The sequence below is a fragment of the Lycium barbarum genome, chromosome 4, assembly GCF_019175385.1.
Source record: "Lycium barbarum isolate Lr01 chromosome 4, ASM1917538v2, whole genome shotgun sequence".
Lineage (NCBI taxonomy): Eukaryota > Viridiplantae > Streptophyta > Magnoliopsida > Solanales > Solanaceae > Lycium > Lycium barbarum.
In genome coordinates, this window is record NC_083340.1 from 78,574,560 (window position 1) to 78,596,014 (window position 21,455).

The 21,455-nt window shown below is 38.2% G+C and overlaps 1 protein-coding gene across 5 annotated transcripts in view; it reads left to right on the top strand.

Annotated features, from left to right (window-relative positions):
- The window catches only part of LOC132636094 (uncharacterized), a 45,357-nt gene that overhangs the window by 1,210 nt on the left and 22,692 nt on the right, over positions 1-21,455 (top strand). For 4 of the 5 annotated variants that reach the window (XR_009581012.1, XR_009581013.1, XM_060352788.1 and 1 more), the window contains exons 2-4: positions 5,043-5,354; positions 6,175-6,354; positions 11,014-11,149. Coding sequence is in view for 3 of the 5 variants with exons in the window: in XM_060352788.1 (XP_060208771.1) it covers positions 5,043-5,354; positions 6,175-6,354; positions 11,014-11,149 (628 nt within the window). In the remaining 2 variants the exon portion in view is untranslated. Of the gene's footprint in view, positions 1-5,042; positions 5,355-6,174; positions 6,355-11,013; positions 11,150-21,455 lie in introns of those variants that run through there. The other variant, XM_060352790.1, reaches the window with a different exon arrangement.

Consider the following 21,455-nt stretch of genomic DNA (forward strand, 5'->3'; position numbering starts at 1 on the left):
TTTCATATTTCTTGAGAAACAGTCGGTATGATACGGAAAGAGTAATATAGTGGAAGACTTGGGATGTTGTGTCCGGCCTTTGTCAATGGAGAGTTGGGGAGCTCCCTTTCACGGTAATAGCTGCTTGTTCTCCAGTCTATTTATGAAAGTGTAGTATTCTGTATGTATGTGAGAGGAGACGTCCTCTGTTGGATGCCTATTCAGAGTGCTAAAGCTCCTATTTTGTAGTGGAGAAGAATCAAACTACCCATTACTTTTGTAGGTGATAGTTGAGGTAACAATGGAGTCTGATCCCTGAGAAGTAGGGGAATTCATGGAGCGGTGGTGGAGCCTTATTCAAAAGAATGGGGTAATGACCTCAATTAGTTCTTCCTCACTGACTTGGTCTCAACTAAAATAAGTTGGCCCATATGATTTGTGGAAAGTATGGCCTACATGTCCCATGGAGAATATGATCCTTAAACCTTGTTGCTTATATCTCTCCTAAAAAAATCCTAACAGTTTCATTGTGCATGGAAAACTAGAAATGTTAGCCAATAACAAACTAGAAATAACCATATCCTAAGCTTACTCTTTTATACTTAAAAGAATAAGTTAAAAATGCTTTCAGACACGTTTCCCGAGGAAACCCTCCTAGATTTCACACTTCTGGAGAGGCTTTTTGTGGCAGTCTTGGCCGGAATTAATCAGGTCGCTAAGCATGGGAGATAATACAATATACTTTGCGGTGGGTTCCAAATCTTACAACATAACCAGGAATGAATCAAGAGTCGAAACTATGATTGGGTAGAACATGATCGCAAAATTATGACAGGAACTAGTTTCAGCCAGAAGACAGTGGAGTGGCTGATTTACACTTAAGAAAATTCCATTATAAGGTGGAAGTTTCATGACCATTTCTCCGAGTTGTTCTGTTCGAGGAACTTTAACAAATTTGGCCGATATATAAGTATCGTTAATATGAAAAGTAAGAGGAGAGCGGTGATCATCATTTTAGAGAGGGCATTAATTAGGGGATGGATGGACGCTGCAGTTAAGATATCGAACTTCATTAGTGCTACAACCCAGAAGGCAGTTACACTTGTTCACAGAAAAACTTAGGAAGGAGAAATAAATGGACACCAAGAGAAATGAATACAATTAGGGTTCAACAAAAAGGAGGTGCAGTACTCATATTAGGAGCCACTAGCCAAACCCAAAATGAACATCTGGCCAGGAGTGTAGTGGGCAACTTCCCAGAAGAGATCTTTGACATTACACTCTCGGAGATTGCCGCTGGACTGCTAGCATTTGGAAGCACTGCTAGCATTTGGAAGCAGATTCATGGGTTAAATATCTGCGAGATGGGCCGCAATAGTTTTCTCTCTGAATTTTCCTCAAAGACGATAGCAGATCACATTGTGAAAGGTGATTGGTATTGGAAAGCCCATAAACTTCATTTACAATAGTGGTCGCTGATGTCAGGTACTCTTCCAAAATCTGAGTCTGGAACATGCATGGATCAGGCTTGTAGGATTACCACTCCAGTTATGGTCTCAAAACGTTTTCAAAGAAGTTGGAGATTTCTGTGGAGGTTGGGTGCAGAGAGAGGAGGAGTAGCGGAGCTAGGATTTTCACCAAGGGGGTTAAAAAATATAAAGGATTAAACAAAGGAAGAAACCAAGGTGGTTCACCATCTACTACATATACATAAAAAATAATTTTAACCTTGTATATACAGGGTAATTTTTGGCCTAAGGGGGTTCGGGTGAACCCCTAGACACCCCCTGGCTCTGCCTGTGCAGAGAAGGAGACGGAACTCAGAAATCACCTAAAATGAGCTGCTCATATGCACCAGTTTTTTCTAGAAAACTAGGTGTCAATGCACGTGCACCTACACGCGGAGCAATGACCATTTAAATGGTCCAAATGTAAAGAAGCATGACAATATGAGAAAGAAAGTGTAGGGCCGAGATATGTTGGCCCAATTCAAGTCTGTTGGGCCTATCCTTGAGAAGCCAATAAGTAAGACAAGAACTGACCCCTTTGAAGAAGAGTTAGTGGCAACTAATGGCAAATACCCTTGCCCACAACTAAACAGACAAATAACAACTTGCGAAGAAGAAGAAAGAATGGAACAGTACGAGATGATGAATGAAGAAGAGAAAGATCAGGAATTGCAAGGATGTGTGTGGAGAGAAAGAAATCAAAGATATTTCGAGGACAAGTGTAGTTCTACCTAGAAGATGAAGATGAAATTCCTTGTTTTCTTTTATTATTGGTGTAAACAGGAATACATGGAAGATCTAGAGTCTTTTATGGATGTTCTAGGATCTTTAAAAGTTATAGACATCGGCCTAGGAGATCTTCCTGTAACTCACATTGTCATTATGGATGACTGCATAATTCTTGTTGCATTTTTTTTTTTTTTAAATCAAGTATTCATAAACATGGCCAAACTGGCCGTATACAAGGGATATGCCAAAAGGTCAAGAATCTACAAAATATGATTCTCTACAAGCTCCACCCAGTCATCTATACAAAAAGGAACTTTCCGTTTACACCAAAAGAAAACAAGGGAGCGGAGACTACTCCTCAACTGAGAGAAACTCGACTCTACTCCTTCAAAAGATTTTCTATTTTTTCTCTATCCATACTACCCGCATCAACGCAAGTGGAACCATATTCCAAGCCCTTCGTCTTCTCCTCCTTCGCACACTCTTCGAACTGAACATCAAATCTTTCAGCTTGTTTGGCATTGCCCAAGAAGTGCGAAACCGCTCAAAACATATTCGACCATAATCTCATACTAAGCCGCAATGTAGAAGAAGGTGGTCCACATCCTCGCCCGCCTCCTTGCCCATGTAACACCAATTGACCCAGACAACCTTCCGCTTTCTAAGATTTTCCGCTGTCAATATCACCCCTCTAGTGGCTAGCCAAGTGAAAACACACCTTCCTCAGCATACTTGGAACCCATATTGCATTACATGGGAACCTCCTCCATAAACAAAAGTCCCTCAAGGATTTCACATAGAACACTCCATTATTTCCCAACCCCCACCTCCACCCATTGGGATTATCCACCACATTAACTTGCCTATGAAGTAAGTCTATCAATCTTTGAAACTCACTCACTTCCAATCTTGAAAACCCCTTCTAAATCTCAAATTCCAAAAAGTTTCTCCCCCTTGTGTCCCCTAATTTGTTGATTGTTAAGTCTCTTTGGCAAGATATTCTATACAAACTTTGGAATCCATTTTCACTAAGATGTTCCCACACCAATATATGTCCCTAGATATTTTCCATTCTTGCAGTTCTTTTTGATATTTAATGCAGCCGAACGTCCGTGAGGGCCTGTAGATTCTTTACAAAGGATGTTCAGGACCTCATGCATGCAAAAAGGCACGGTAAGTAGACCTCATGGAAGTACGTATGATAGTCGTGGATCATTCTAAGACACGTGTTATTGTGTGAGAGTCCAAGTTCCATATACGTGATTTGTTTGGGCAAGATCGTGGTCCAACTATCTCAGGGATGGTTGGGTAGTCCGGACTCTAAACCTTATCCCTTTGGACTCGATGAAAGGAAAAGTCATGAGCGGCCATGGGCTCGAAACATGGAGGTCGTAGCTTGTAGTCTGAGACCCATGCATGGACATCCCCTGTCTAGAACTCAGGTACGCTCGGGGTTGTATAAACGATCATGAAATGGTTCGCATGGTGTAGATGATACGGACATGTACATTGGGCTTTTATGATATTGTGGCCTTTGCAGGTCTGCACATTCGTGTCGTCCAGAGTTAAAAAGAAAGGACTCCAGTTACCTTGGCCTTCTTAAGATGTATATAACTATAGATTCATAATTTGGTTACAAGAGATGGGCTTCAACTATTGTAGTATCTAATCTATTGTTAACTTTAGCATGTGGGTAGACATTGGGACTCCTTTTACTATATACATGTGTCAAGATGGTCTTGCATAAATCCTAAATTAGAATCATTTTGTTCAAACTAACAATTGTTTTTGGACTCCCTCAAGGTTCGGTCCACATATTAATACTGTATCAATTTTCAAAAGGGACTATTTAGTTAATAATTTAGTTTGCTCAACCTTATTTTCCCACCCTTCATGTGAAGTCTGGCATAAGTTTAATGAAAAATTTGAAGGATTTGAAGAAGTCTTCAGTCAAAGAAATGAAAGAGCTAATTCCTCTGAGTTCTGCTCTAGAAGTAGGTAGACTCCCGGATAGGGACTAATATCTTACTGTGGGAGAGAAGAATAAGCTAAGGCATGGTGATGAGGCCAAAGACATGTCTGCTAAAACCGGCTTTGGCCCTGATTTTCTCCCATTGATCTATACTGCTTTTATAAACATATATGCTATGTCTCATCATTCTTGTTAATGGTTAAACCATGCTAAAACTGAAAAGGTGAAATTTATTGATTGCAAGACTATGAAAGTAGAACTGACGTATTTCAGATCTCAAAATGCTACAGTATACAACATAAGAGAAGTGGTTTAGTAAATATTTACTTTAGAGCTGAGAGATATTTCACTTTACTGAAAATAATATGATGAAAGCCGTTTTCTTGTTCACGCATTAACTCATACGAGCTATGATTTTTTGCTATGCTTACTTGAACCTTCTTCACAGAAAACCCTCACTAAAAATGTTGGGAGAAACTAATTTAAATTCAGAAAGTCTTTCAATTGTCCACTTGCTTTTCCCAAACTTCCATTTTATTTTTTGAGTGGAGCAAAAGAAGATATTGTTATAGCTGTAGTTAGAATATATTACTCGAGGGGCCTGCATATTTCCCACTTAATTTATTTGACCTTATAGCACGAGTAAGAGTTTTGGAACGTAAGACTTCGACATCTGAATAAATTATGTTTCGTCACATCATAAATTATTGTATGTTTCATGAAAGTTAGAATCCTAGTCACTTAACCCCTTGTATAGTTGTGTAAATCATTTCCTTTTTTTAAAAGCATTAATTGTTGAATGCTTTCTGGTGTTCAGTTTCAGGTTTTTGCTAAAATAATTTCTGTAATTGCAGATGCCTGGACCTGATTCTGCATGCTGAACACAAAGTTATCTTAGAGGAAATGCGAGTTGATTATGATCGCTCTCATACCAATGGTAGTAGTAATAGTACTGCGATTTCATCTGGCCAAGAAAGAGATTTCATGCCAAGGGGTTCTGACATTATCACGAGTGATGCGGAGAAGGTTGAAAACATGGATAAATATGACAGAGACACGGAACTGAAGAATCTATGGCCTTCAGGTTCTAATCAATTCTCAGGATCTCCATCTCCCTATGTTTCTTTTCTCAAATTTGTCAACAACGAATCTCTTGAGGAGTCTAGGTATGTTGCTATCTTTTATAGTAGCGTGTAATATCATAAAGTTCAATAACTACTTAAAGCTGCATCACTATATAGGATCGAGCAAAAGAAAATGAATGCAAAAGGCTCTAAAACCTGGCACTGGAACTGATAGCTGAGGTAACACATAGTTAAACAAAATAATGTATAGAACTGTCTATTGGTCAGAAATTGCTATTTCATGATGCTCAATCGAAATTCTTCGTGAGGGTCCCAAAGTTCTTTGCCAATCTTTGATCCGCGCAGTACTGATTCAGCATGAAGATACACTGTTGAGAAAGGAAAAAGAACAAATTTATACTATTGAAGGCTAGAGAATTGGAAAGATGCCTTCTAAGTCGAAGATTGATTATAACCATAAGGGTGTGTTAATTTGGTAGGGGTTGACAAGTCAGCGATTTCCCAGTTTCCTAATTTTTTTTGTCTAAAATCTGTGTCTTATAATGGAAATATAGCAAAAATGAAAGAAGCCAAGGAAACATTAGGAAACTTGATATGGGTTTAGACGACAAATTTAGGCAACATGACAAAAGACAAGGACAGATCACTGACGATTTATTAAAAAAAATGCCTTAGGAAAATGAGAACTATATGAACTCTAAAAGCAGTGCTTTGTTGAGCTCAAGCAAGAGATCTATGATAACTTCAAAATGACCACAACTATACAGCAAATATCTATTAGAACTCTTGCAGTGTCTAATATTATATGCTTTTGGTTTTTACACTGGTGTTCTCATGATGAGATTAGTGGACATTGATTTTGCTTAACTATATGTGGCTTAAGATCTGAAATTTCGTGTAGAACTGCTGTCTCCAGTCGTTTTCAACATGCTTTCCTTCAGCTGCTTTCCAATGCGGGCTTTGAAGAATTGTCTGCTAGAGATCTGAGGCTGACATCTGCTCTAAATACTGATTATCTTCTTACTTTGCCTATATCTGTTGACTGGAAGAGTGCATCTCAGTCCAGGGCCATATTATTCAGGTTCGTGTAAATAACTTTTCTGATATAGAAGAGAAAAGAGGAAACTGTTATTGAAATTGGTGTTTAACAACATACAGAATGTCTCCTTATATAGGAGCTTTTGTCTATACAAAATATGAAAAATATTCTTAATTCTTTATCCAATTAATATCTTTACTTTCAAATAATCAACAAGAATATTTGACATAATAGTCTTAATGATTTTTCTTGACTTTCTCCTCATCTGCTCAACCTCAAGGTGGTGAGCAATTTGGGTGTCACGCCCTAACATGGAATGCGTGACACGGTACCGATACCTGCTAACTTGCACCGAGCAAACCGATTTAGTGTAGTAACTGCCCACCTCACCCATGTATCCCAATTCATTAATTTATTTTACAAAAAAATAGCTTCCAAAAGTGTGGCACAAAAGTAAGTCTTTTATTTTTTATTTTTTATTGGAACATCAAGAATAACAAGCTATCCTTAGCGGCCAAACATTCCCTTCAAACATAACGATAAAAATATAAGTTATTGCAATCTTACATGAATACCATACCCCAAACATAACTTGACACTATTTATGAAGCCTCTACAACACTTTAAGAATAACAATAATGAAGTTGCGGGCTTAACCTGACTATACAAAAGAATGGAATGCTCAATGTGCTCCCACGATACAAAAGTGCGCTCAACAATAGTTAAGATGAAGCAGGATCCTAACAAGCTGCTCCTGGCCAACGCCTAAACCTGACATCATGAAAATGATGCCTGAGTATTGGAATACTCAGTATACATCATAGCCAAGCCACTCATGGTGGGTCAAGAGTTACATGAATTAAAATGTAAATTAAATATGTGAGAGAGACCCGCAAGGGTGGCTTAGTTGGTTGAGCATGGGGCTTTCATAATGGAGGTCTTAGGTTCGAAACCCGCTGCCTACGACAATAGGGGATTTGCCTTCTGGGTCGAGCTCGTCGCACGGGGCTTGCCTAGTGCGGGTTACCTCTCCTGTGTGGTTTGCGAGCTATTGCGCAGGAGCTGGGTTTTACCCTATGTGCACCCAAGGGTAGCGGTTGCGGGTTCCCATGTCATAAAAAAATATTTGAGAGAGAAATCAAGTGAGCAAATGCGATTTATTAAAACATTTAAAGCAAGCACAAATCTTTAAGGGCATAATTAGATTTATTCAACTAGCAAACGACAGAACGGTACACAGTCCTTCCACCTGTATTTTAATGTTACATATAAAGTACGTAGCCTTTTTGTCTTTGTTCCAATGGTAGGACAATAGCATACACAACCCTTTATCTATGTTTCAATGTTTCTCCAATCATGGCACTCTGATCGAATTTTCGTTTCTGTAATGCATAAAGGATCCAAGAAGTCTGACCTACTCCTCGACCGGATAGGCAAAACATATTTCTCAAAATCACGGCTTGTAGCTGAATCTCATTTCTTTGTAATGCATCAAAGATCTAAGAGTCCGATCTACCCTTGACCGGATAGGCAAGCATACAACATTTTCAAATATGCTTGATTTCAAAAAGTCGTGGCATTTCAAATATGATATTTCTACTTCAAAATATTATCCAAACGCTTCCATAATCATATTCGAAGATAGGGCAAAGAATTTATCTCTTGGTGTTCAAACCATAACATTGAGCTTTGAAATTGATTCTTAATAGTTTGGAGTAATCCCGATGGATTTTGATCCATGATAATGTTAGTATTAACATCAAAGAGTGTTAATCCATCGTAAATATACCAAGAAACTCACCTTTGAAGTGTATTTCTCCTTAGGACCCAGAGCTTCCTCTAGAAGGTTTGGGTCCAATTTACAAATGATTTTCTCTCTCCCAGAATGCCCTTTATACAAGAAATTTGCCTGGTCAAACACAGGTGGCAAAATTTGCCTGACCTGTAGGCTTGCGCTGCAACCCCACTGCATGTGGTCTTTTGTTTCCACCCGAAAGTCCAGTTTGGGCAAGGCCTGCTCAATTTTCTTTCTTTTGTTCTCTCTTCGACTCCTCAGTCCTTTTGGTTATCTCCCGTCTGGAGCCTCTTCCAAGTGGTTCTTTAGGCATTTTCACGTATACTGAGGCCCTTGCTACCCTAGGTGGGCTTGCATGTCATGCGAGGCTAGCTCGATTACTCTTCTAAACTCGTTTTTGCCCGAATTTTAATTACGAGAATTTTTGAGACCTTACATTGGGTTTGCAAGAAATACTAAAAAGTTCACTGCAATAATGAACAACCGATTGAATAGTGCTGTAATAGTGAACTTGTGAAAGAATCTGAGCGTCTAACCCCTTGGGATCCACATAGCAATGAAGAAGTTCATTCTTTAATATCCTTAACAAAGTTCTAGGATTTACATGTGGATGGAAGATTTTTCTTTCTCTTTCAATTTTTGGAAAAACATTTTCTATATTTTCTTCGACTCTTTTGACATTTTCCTTTTCACGATGTACCTGAAGTAGAGAGAAGACTCAAGATGAAGAGGAGTAGTTCCTTGGTGTGATAGTGTGAAAGATAAAAGCCGACAACGGTTGGATGGGCTAAATTGGGGGGAAGCCTAGAGGTATAGATTATTAAAGAGAATCTGTTGTCAAAACAGATAAACTAAAGTTTAGCGTTGATACCATGTGAAGGAACATGAGTATCCAACCCAAAGCTTTAAGGCAATGAGTGGAGCGACGAAGACCTTAGTTGCCCCGACTCGGCAGTGGATGTCCGATACGGGTGTGGATCTAGAGGTCGAGCTTCATGATCTAAAATTTTAAGATTTGGGTGTACGGATCCAGGTACTGATACTGGTGCGGGGATTCGGCTAAAAATAATTTAAATTAAAAATAGAGTTATATATCTAAATTATGAGACATCATGTGGAAAGCTTACAAGGTATTCCGAGGAGAAAATTATTGGTCAAGAGGAGAATCCCAGAAAGTGATATAAGGAAATGTACTGACAGATTAATTTCTATAACATGGTACTCCATTTCCTTCAAATTTACCTTAGATTTTGTTTTGATTACAAAAACTATTTTATATATCCCAAGTTTCTCAGTCGATTTTGGTCAAAGTACCCAAAATCGGTTGACCAAATACGGTACGGATCCCACACCCATACCCACGTCGTGTCGACACTAGTGTGACACTGAAAGTGAAGAGTCCGAGCAATTTAGACGAAGACCATTATAAACTCTTTTAATATCGTTGCACAATCGATGAGGTACAAGTACATTCTTCAAAAAACTCACCAGAAACTAAAGTGGTGCTAGAATTATTTCTCCACCAAAGTAGCTAGTAGTTGAGAGCAAAAAAAGTTGCTTCTTCCAGCACATAACGCAAAGATTCTATTCTCACCCCTGGGAAGAGTTAAGGTGACTCAAACATCTAAGACATCATTGGTTTGGCTTAAATTGACAATTAAAGAGTATAAAAAGAGTACTCGGAAGATTAACCTTAAAGAGGAGGAACTCCTACAGAGTAGTCTCTGAGTCTCTGTTACAATGAAGAAAAAGATTATAGGAAGACTTTTGATAAAAGTTTAATATTTTGAGGAGGGGCTCAATTACCAAACTCTGATACCATAAAAAAGAAGTACGAGAAATAGACTTCTCATGAAAAATGACAGAAAATTCAACATTCAGAGAGGGAACTCAAACCAGACTCTGATAACTCGAAAAAAGAAAAAAAAAAAACCTCTGATATATCAATATCCAAACTCTAATATCTTGAAAAGAATGATCGGAATTAGATTTTCTGAAACAATGACCAGAAATTCATGTTCAGATGGGTTCAACATTCAAACTCTACTACCATGGGAAAAAAGAGAGAAGATCCTTCAGAAACAGTTGCTAGAAGAATCAGCAGCAGAAGAAGATACGGTGTCGTTGGAAACTCATCTGAAAGAAGCGTGGTTAGTAAAACATAGAAAATAAATAAAAGTTTGGTAGGATTAGTTTCATAAGGCCGCTCGCCAGCTGGAGAAGCTGCTTGTTGAGTCAAAGTCTACATTAGATGTACAAGGGAAACTAATGAGTCTATAAAGTTTGTATCTACTATTACCTTATGGTTAATTGGTTTTGGGTTAAATGCTCAAACTCTTTCACATTCAGAGCTAACTTTTAGCAAGTCCATTCATAGACGTGTAAGTCCTTATTCAGAGTTATGCATGAATCCCAAAATTGCAATACACTTGTGGGGAGGGTGTTGGGATATTAAAGTTCCAAATAGGATATATGAGGATATCTAAAGGGGTTTATAAAGGTCTTGGACCCTCCACTCATTTCCCTAAGGTTCTGGATTGAATTTCTAGATTCTTTCACATTACTAAGATCGTAAAGGTTCTGCTATAATGTGCAGTTCTGCTATAATGTGCAAATAGAAGAAGAGAGAAGAACTCTATTGAAATTGATTGTTAATAACAAAGAGAACTCCTTACATATGGGGTTTGAGCTACATGCAGTATGGAAAAATTCCTAATTCTTGAGATAGTAATTATGATGATATAATCATTATGTTTAGCACAGTTATCTCAATGATTTACTTGAATTTTAAAAACTTTAATCCTACCTCATCTTATTCCTCATTTATTTTCTGTTGAAATTCCCATCTCTTTACACCTTCCCTTACACCTCTTTTTTGTATTAAAGTCGTGAACTTTTGCATGCAGGCGTGGTTATGCAACTGAGAGGCAGAAGGGGTTGCTAATTGTTGAAAAACTAGATTACTTGCAGTCAAAGTTTTTACAAAGAGTTTTCTTTCTGATAGTCAAACCTCTGAAGAAAGTTAGTATTTGGTTGACTGAGGTATGTGGCTGCTGGTAAATCAAAATTTTCCTTTCTGTAGAGACAAACTGAAAAGTTGCATTCTAAGGGTCCTCAATATTTGTTGGGAGGGGAAATGTTGTTGGTTAGGTGGTCTTTCCTCTTGATTTCGTCTGAACCATTAAGGGCATTTTCTTTTAAATGAGCTTCTTCAAATTGACAAAAGGAAGCTAAACAAAAAAATAATAATTGAAAAGCTAATATATATTTTTTAAACGAATTTATACCACTAGACAATATGTCTAGCCGTCTTCTTTATATTCTTAATAATAATAAAAAATCCTCAAAAGGGAGAAGTACAAGTAAAGGGGACTAGGCCTTACTTTACTTATCCTAATGAGGCAACGAACCTTTACTAGTTAACAAGCGTGCAAAATATAAGAACTTGAACGAATTAAGTAACCTATGATCATAACAGAGTTTATAACATACTCTGTAATGATATTACAAATGATAATACTTAAGTAATGAAAAAAATATAAAGTTAAGAAGAAAGTTGAGTTATCATCCTCAGACTTCTTTTGAAATATGAAAGAGTTAAAAAAAGGACGGCCCAAATAGTGTAACTTGTTGAATTTGAAACTTATCTTCCTTGTCAAACCTGTCCAAAATCACTTGGTAGTTCATGACTTCTTCTTGGATTTATCAGATCTTGTTGAAGTTGTTGACACCGACGCCTTCTGCTTGCAAGTCGCATTGGTAATTGCCTTGGAGCAACCTCCTCAGTCACCTGACCATCCCAATTATTCTTTCTTCCGTGATTTTTTCTGTTGTTGCGTTGTTGCCTAGGAGAAGTATCCTAGTTGCATTTGCAAAACAATGATCTAACATATCCTCTTCCTCCAAAGATGTCCTCACCTTGTGGATTGGAAATTTTTTGGAGAGAAAGTACTACTTCCAACCAACTATTTGGAATTGTCTCTCACAACATGTTGTTGTTGACTAGTGTTAATAGGAGGAAGAGAAGTCTTCTTTTTAACATTAGAACTCTTAATGCATCAAGAAGCTTCTTGTCATGAATAGAAAATTTCTGCACATTAGAACTCACAATTGCAACTTCATTGCTCGTACCTGCTAACACCAGTTGTTGCTGCCCAGTAGGTTTCAAGATGAAGCACTAATCTGCCCATGCTTCTTTGCATAATTTTGATCCCTTGACTCTTGTAAGTCTACAGGTGTTATGGAACCCAAGTGAAGCTCACATTTTCCTGCTCCAAGCATGCTAATAGATGGTATAAAAGCTGTAGCAGTTGGACTTAATTTTGATCGTGTTGAAGCTCTAGTTACATGCCCATTAGATAATGCCAAATTTTCATTAGTCGACTTTGGTGTAGTCAATTTTGAATCAACAATATTATTTTGAGAAGGTGCCACATCAAGCTCATGAGAGCAAGACAAGACAGAGTAGGCATCAAAACTTTTCTACCATGTTGCTGCCTAATAGTGTCACCTGGATCTTGTTGATCAATTTCAAAACATTATTTTCACTAGAACCATGTTGGAAATTAAGTAGGAATAATTTTTGTGCACTCATTGGATCATTAATAACTTCCTTTTCAATTCCTGGAGATGCTCCAGTAGCATCATATAAACCATGCTCTTCAACTTCATCAGCCCATCGTGTGGATTCGAAGATAGATTCTTCTTACTTGAACCACTGTTTTGTCCATCAATAGGCAATGGAAATGTCTAGCTTTTCAACTGAAGCATTAGAATCATCTTTTGTTTGAGAGGGTACCCCAGCTGCAGAATGTGTAGAGCTCACTGGTGTAATAGCATGATTGCAATTATCTTGTGGATCAGACAAGAGGCCAAATCCATTTTGACATTGAATGGTAACTGAACGCTCTTACTCAGAAAAGGGTTGAATTACGTTTACCCCTACCCATCTTTTCAACAATAGTAAATTCACTATCCTTAGATTTACCACCTGAATCTTTAACAACTGCATCTGTTCCAATGGGTGAAGGTGTGACAAGCCCTTGTTGTCCAACAATTAAATTCCAGTAGCATCAACTTCACGTGTGGAAACCTGTTCCTTCTCACTGTTTCTTCTCTGTTGCAAAGCTTCACCAGATTTGAGGAACTATAGTTAGTGCTTGATCAACATTGGCAGAAGCTCCTGGGATCAAATCTTATGCAACATCCCCTTCCTGCACAACAACTTTGTCTCTATTCAAAGATGAACTAGTCTCTTGTTTTATAGAAACCATAGGCATGAGCTCCTTTTTCAGCATGCAGAACCTCTAAACTCGCTTCTGTAACACCCTCCTTTTCTTTTTCCTTAAGAGCTGATTGCTGCCCGGAATTTTGTGGTTCAGAGCGTTTATTAAACCTGTAGCGCCTACACCATGATGAGCTACTACAGCTCCTGTTCATTCATTTAAATATTCTCTCAAATCCCCTTGGAATTACTCTCTATCACTTACAGTTTTGTCACTGTTTCGATTATCCTCTTCCTCTTCATTTTCTATATTTTTTTTTAGGATCAAACAACAATTATTTTGATCATGTCCTTGATACTTGTAAAAGGTGCAATATTGAGGAAGATTATCATACACAAATTCTTGGTAATGTTCTATAAGTTTTCCAGATTTCTCATCTAAATAAGTATTTTAATCCGCTTCGAGTGCTTGTCTAGTAGATCACGAATTACCTTAAACCTAGCTGTGCTTGGCCTTGACGTTTCTTGTGTCGCTTAATCTACAGCTAACGGCCTACCTGTTGCAGAGGCTATAGATAACAATGATTTCTTGGCAAACAAACTTGGCGGCAGATTGGGAAACGAAATCCACGCCAGTGCTCTTAAAGTCTCCTCCTTCGGATTAAAAAAAAGTGTCCATGGAAACAATTTGAACTAACGTGCTACCCCGTTAACGTGAATATTTCAACGGATTTTGATAACACATGTACATAATCTTCATAAACATAAACCTTAGCAACAGGTGCCTAAATTCAAGTTGTCCAGTATTACACTGCCTCTTCACACCCAATTGCTTTGTAATCTCCTTCCGAAGCTGATGAAAATCAGGTTTTTGTTGGAGAGAACTTCATAATAACTGCTTGATGTAATCCCTCTTCTACAGAAAAGGCGTCAAGTTCCTCCACAGTAAATTTAATCATTGGCTTGCCGTGAATAATTTCAATCGGTTTCATACTAATGGTTGGCTATGTTATTTAGATTGTAACAGGGTCTCATATGTAGTGTTTTTTACTTGTTCTCTCACAGCTTGAAGTTGGGGAGAGACTGCTTCGGCCATGCAGCCTCTAGGTCTCTATCGCCTCGAGATCGAGAGAGAGAGAGAGAGAGAGAGACAGATAGATTGTTACACCTCGAAAATTTTTCCGTTGATGCACAGTGAATAGACTAACGAAGAGCACGAAGTATACGGTATTTCAATAAGTTAGGAATGACGTTGATGACCCTAATTAAGATTTCAAAGACATTCGAGGTAAGAAAAGAAAGTTTGCCAAGAGAAGACAAGGCATACGATAGGTATCGAAAAGGATTTACGAGTACCAAGCTAATGATGACTTAACGATGTTTCGGAGTAGAGTTATAACGCCCCTTAGATGGTTAATGAGGTGTTAAACAAGTGTCAAGAAGGTTCCATAAGGATTGGAGATCGAACGAAACGACGGAATCCATTTCAGAGAAATGGAGTTATACGACCATTTATACGGTCCGTATAACTCCTAGCAGGGAGATGATTTTTTGGTTGGTGAACCACGACCACTTATACGGGCCGTACAATGTTATACGGACCGTATAAGTGTCCGTGGAAGTCCCGACGGGCTGATTTTTAGTGTTTGTATAAATAGATGTCTTGGGTTCTTTTACTTCAATTTTCATCTTCTACAAGTGTTGAGAGCTCAAAACCCTTCTCTAAGCATATTCCACTGAAGTTCAAGGGAACACAAAGATCAAAGACTAGAATCAAGTGTTTATGTGTTAGAAAGCTTCCAAGGGTTAGAGGACTACAAAGATTCCATTGGAGATGAACAAGGGTATGGTTCAAGTGAAGTATTTCCACTCAAGATTCATTCCTACACTATCTAAGGTAAGTTTAATGGTATTTCCATGTTGTTTAAGGTATTTGAAAGTTGAAACACTTGGATAGTAGAAGGAAATAGAAAATGGGTCATGAATGTGGGAATAGTGTCATTTTTGAGTAATAGCTTGGATTGAGTCATGATTCTTGATGTGTTGTGATTTTGGTTATGTTATAATGATGTTAAGAGCATGGGATAGACATTGTGTATGAATTAATGTAATCGTGTGCTATGACCATGGATATGGATGATTGAAAGTGAATTGAGAGGTTAGGATAATGTATGTGAATAAAGAGTATTGTTATGATATTGTGAATGTTGTTATTGATGTTTGGGAGTCGATATATGATATGGAGGAAGTCGTATAAATAAAGGAGATGCTGTCCAATTTTCTCTAGCTTTAGTCATGTATGCTAGCTATCGATTTTCTAATGATAGTATAACCTTAATGAAGGTAGAAACGTGAGCATTGAAGGAGAACGTGCAAGTGATAGTGAAAGTTTTCAGAGAATGCAAAGCTTACTTTATTCACAGAACTGTACAGTATTTATACTAGAACAAAAAGATCAGAAAAAACTAATAAATCCCTAATTCATAGGAGCCTTAAATCAAGGGATTTCCTCTTAACTATTTTCCTAGAATAACTCCTAATCTCTTTTCCTAAAATACGTCATATCACATATTTATAGGATCAGATTATAATCAAATCTGCTAGCTCATTCACAGAGCAGATTGTGATTAGATCTGCCAGCTCATTCGACACTCCCCCTCAAGTTGGCATGTACATGTCGAACATGCCTAACTTGCTGACAAAGGTCTCAAAGGTAGTTCTGAAAAGACCTTTTGTGAAAATATCTGCAACTTGTTCTTTTGTTGGTACAAAAGGGATACACACGCTTCCATCTTCAATCTTCTCTTTAATGAAGTGTCTGTCCACTTCAACATGCTTTGTTCTGTCATGTTGAACTGGATTATGAGCAATGCTTATGGCAGCCTTATTGTCGCAATACAACTTCATTGGCAGACTCGTAGGTCTTCTTAGTTCTTGCAATAATCTCTTGAGCCATAACATTTCACAAATTCCATGTGCCATGGATTGATACTCAGCCTCAGCGCTACTTCGAGCCACCACGTTTTGCTTCTTACTTCTCCATGTCACTAAATTTCCCCATACAAATGTGCAATATCCAGATGTAGACCTTCTATCTGTAGATGAACCAGCCCAATCCGCATCCGTATAAGCCTCAACACTTCTTTGCTCATTCTTTCTGAAGAACAACCCTTTCCCAGGGGAACTCTTTAGATACCTTAGGATTCGATAAACAGCTTCTCGGTGTTCTTCTCGTGGAGAATGCATGAATTGACTGACTAGACTCACAGCAAAGGCGATATCAGGTCTAGTATGAGACAAGTAAATCAACTTGCCTACCAATCTCTGATATTGGCCCCTATCAATCAATTTTCCTTCTTTTGCAAACTTTACATTTGGGTCAATTGGAGTTTCAGCTGGTCTACAACCACTCATTCCTGTTTCTTTTAACAGATCAAGAACATACTTCCTTTGTGAGACTATAATCCCTTTCTTTGATCGTGCAACCTCCATGCCAAGAAAATACTTCAGCGGGCCTAAGTCCTTTATCTCAAATTCTGAGGCAAGACGTTCCTTTAAATTTTTTATTTCAACCACATCATCTCCTGTGAGGATGATATCATCGACGTACACTATAAGAACTGTTGTTTTTCCTTCTAGTGAATGTCGAGTAAACAATGTGTGATCTGCTTGTCCTTGCACATACCCTTGCTTCTTCACGAATTGAGTAAATCTTTCGAACCAAGCCCGTGGAGACTGTTTGAGGCCATAAAGAGATTTTCTAAGTCTACCTATCTTTGACTTGTACTTCTCTTCAAAACCTGGCGGGGGGTCCATATAGACTTCTTCCTCTAATTGCCCATTCAAGAAAGCATTCTTCACATCTAACTGTTGAAGAGACCAATCAAGATTTACCGCGATTGTCAAGAGAACTCTAATTGAGTTTAGCTTAGCTACTGGAGCAAACGTCTCGACATAGTCAATGCCATATGTTTGCGTAAATCCCTTTGCTACTAGGCGGGCCTTATACCTCTCCAAGGACCCGTCTGATTTGAATTTGGTGGTGAACACCCTGGTTTTTTTCCTTTTGGTAGATCCACCAACTCCCATGTCTCATTTTTTTCAAGAGCTCGCATTTCCTCCAAAATAGCCTCCTTCCACTCGGGAACTCGTAGAGCATCCTGCACATTTTTTGGAATCTCCACACTAGAAAGTTGTGAAGTAAAGGCTGAATAACTAGGAGACAACTTTTTATAGGACACAAACATAGAAATAGGATATTTAGAGGGATTTCTAACACTTTTGCGTTTTGCAATAGGAAGATCCAGATCTGAGAAGGAATTAGAATTAGAATCAGGTGGAAGATTACCTTGGATTCCAGTAAGGTCCCGCGGAATTGACTGTTGATAGTGTTGAGAATTTTCGGTCCTTTTTCCTTGAGTTCGGTTCCTTCTCGAATACACCTGTATTTCTTTTGTTTGTTCTCTGTTTTCATTTTTAATTTTGTCATCTGAAGGCTCTACAGGTTCATTATCAGAGTTCTTATCATTTAAGTCACTTGAGTCCCTATTATCTCTTGGATCACACTTATTCATATCTTCTCCTATATCCCTCACATTAGCATTTATTGTAAAGTCTAGCTCCTTATTTGTCTGATGTCTAGTTTCCTCAATATCCCAAAAAGACGAATCTTCACCTACATGATACTCCCCCTGAAGATGAGTAGTAAAATAGAGTTGGGACTCAAAAAAAGTTAGATCCATTGTGATAATTATCCTTCTAGCATGTGGATCATAACACTTATATCCCTTTTGACTTGGAGCATATCCTACAAAAACACACTTCTTAGCTCGCGGTTCAAGTTTACTACGATTATGAGGATGAATATGAACAAACGTTGTACACCCAAAAACCTTCAGTGGCAGATCTGCAGTTAGTCTAGAACTAGGAAAACTCTCTCTGAATACATTAAAAGGTGTTCTAAATTTGAGAGGCCGGGATGGCATCCTATTAATAAGGTAAGTAGCAGTCAAGAGAGCCTCTCCCCAAAGGTACTGTGGAGCTTTACTAGTAAACATTAAAGCCCTCGTTACCTCTAAAAGGTGCCTATTCTTCCTTTTTGCAATGCCATTTTGTTGAGGTGTATCTGGACAAGAGCTTTGGTGTACTACCCCATTTTTTCTGAAAAAACTTCCTAATTGTTCATTAAAAAATTCACGACCATTATCACTTCGGAAAATCTTGATTTTTTCATTAAATTGTGTTTCTACCATGACATAGAAAGTTTCAAACACATTTTTTACCTATGTTTTGTCCTTCAATAAATAAACCCAACTCACTCTAGTATGATCGTCAATAAAAGTTACAAACCATCGCTTTCCAGACATTGTTGAAATCCTAGATGGTCCCCAAACATCACTATGAATCATCGTAAAAGGCTTTGAAGCCTGATACTTTTGAGAGGGAAAAAAAGATCGGTGATGCTTAGCCATTTCACAGAATTCACATTGGAACAAAGACGGATTTTTATTTCTAAATAGTTGAGGTAACAAATGTCTTAAATAATAAAAACTAGGATGTCCAAGCCTATAGTGCCAAAGCATGACTTTATTCAAAACATAAGTAGAGTTCAAACAAATTGGATTCAGTTGTAGTGAGTTGTTCCCATTCTCAAGAAAATAAAGACCTCCAGATTCTCTCGCACTGCCAATCGTCTTCCCCGAGACCTTGTCCTGAAATTCACACAAACCAGAGTCAAAAATAGCACGACAATTAAGAGAACGGGTTAATTTACTGACAGAAACCAGGTTGCAAGAAAGTTTTGGAACATGAAGGATATCATGAAGTGCAAGAGATGGTGATAGTTTAACAGTTCCTTTTCCAGCAATTGCAGAGAAGGAACCATCAGCTATCTTGACTTTATTATTCCCTGCACAAGGAGTGTAAGTAGAGAAAAAATGGGAACTTCCTGTCATGTGATCACTAGCTCCTGAATGTATGATCCAAAGATTTATTTGGTTAGATTTGACACTAAGAAAAGCGGACGGTACAGTACCTGTTTCAGCAAAAGAACAAGAAGGATTAGAAGGATTTGGTGCACTAGGACGAAATTGTGGAGATTGAAGGAGTTTGTGCAGAATTTCCAGTTGTTCCTTTGTGAATGGAGATGTTTCTGGAGAAGATTGCTGTCCCTGATCAAAACAAGTTTGGAAAGCCTGACCATGTTGATATTGAGAGCCACGATTATCAACTCCTTTCTTCTTCCAGTTTGTTGGTTTCCCATGAATCTTCCAACATGTTTCACGGGTGTGCCAGTGTTTTTTACAATGATCGCACCATGGCTTTTTCTTTTTGTCGTCTTCATTTTTCACTATTACAAGAGCTGAAGAGTCTATGGCAGGGTTTAGTTCATGGTTAAAATCAAGTTTTAGCATAACTTTCCTCCTAGTTTCCTCTCTCCTAACTTCAGAAAAGGTTTCACGAAGTGAGGGCAAAGGGTTCTTTCCTAGGATTCGTGACCTAACCTCGTCAAACTCCCGGTTTAGTCCTGCTAAAAAAAGGTAAACTCTCTCATTTTCTTCCCTTCTTTTTGCTTTCACACTATCCACCGGAAACTCCCATTCATCATTGTAACACTGGTCTAATTCCTGCCACAGAGACACCATTTCATTATAATAAGCAGTGACTTCCCTCTCACCCTGCTTAGCTTGCCATAGTTTAATTTTTAACTCAAAAATTTGAGAGGCATTTTCTACATCAGAATATGTCTCCCTAACAGCTTCCCACACATCTTTAGCAGTGGGTAGAAAAAGATAAGGTTTACCTATGACTGGTTCCATGGAATTTATTAGCCAGGCAATCACGAGTGAGTTCTCTGATCTCCAAGTTTTCAACTTTGGGTCTCCGACTTCTGGCTTTTTCGTCTCCCCGATCAGATGTCCCAACTTTCCACGCCCATCGATTGCAAGCTTTACGGACTGTGCCCATTCCAGATAGTTCTTCCCATTTAATCTATGAGAAGTTAACTGGAAGGGCATGTGAGAAGCATCGCCTCCTTGTGCCATCTGATTTTCTGTCGAAGAAGAACTTTTGTCTTCTGTTCTAGAAGAATCTGTTTTGCCCATATGGTATTAGGGATAAAACTCACGCTCTGATACCATGAAAGTTTTCAGAGAGTGCAAAGCTTACTTTATTCACAGAACTGTACAGTATTTATACTAGAACAAAAAGATCAGAAAAAACTAATCAATCCCTAATTCATAGGAGCCTTAAATCAAGGGATTTCCTGTTAACTATTTTCCTAGAATAACTCCTAATATCTTTTCCTAAAATACGTCATATCACATATTTATAGGAGCAGATTATAATCAAATCTGCCAGCTCATTCACAGAGCAGATTGTGATTAGATCTGCCAGCTCATTCGACAGATAGAATAGTTGAACGGAAAGGTATGTAAGGCTAACCCTTCTTTCATAAGGCATGGTTCTTTGGCCAAATATCTAATCTTCTTGTCACGTCCCAAAATACCCCTAGACGTGATTGGCACTCAACACACACCACCGGCCAGGCGAACCACATTTTCATATCTTAACCATTTACGAAAGCACAAAGAAAATAAGTGCTGGTGCAACAACGTTATTAATGATAAAAATGCGAAATAGTCGCCCACCAAATCCATAATCGATTTATGAAAACCAATCAACGCTACCATAAAAAAAATCTCTAGCCCACATCCCACGCTAAGACCATGGAGCATCTAACAGAGTTACATGAGTTTGAGTATCGGGCATGTAAACCCAAAATAAAAGAAATAACTGGAAATAAACTAGATAAAGCTGAAATGGCTGCCTCCATGAACAATGCGGTGGCTCACCTCAACAACAAAATCCACTCACGAAGTCTTCAATTACCAGCCTCGTTCTCAACGGCAGTATCTGCATGAACAGGCAGGTAAGGAGTGAGTTATACATAAATATAACCTAGTAAGATCCTCGACCCGCCACTTCAAATACCCCTGGAACAAGTGTTAGAAAATACAAACACACAACAAGCACAAAAATATTATGCACATGAATATATCATTATATAATAGCAACCAAGGTTCAAACCACTGTTTATCAAATATATTATATATCTCAACACAA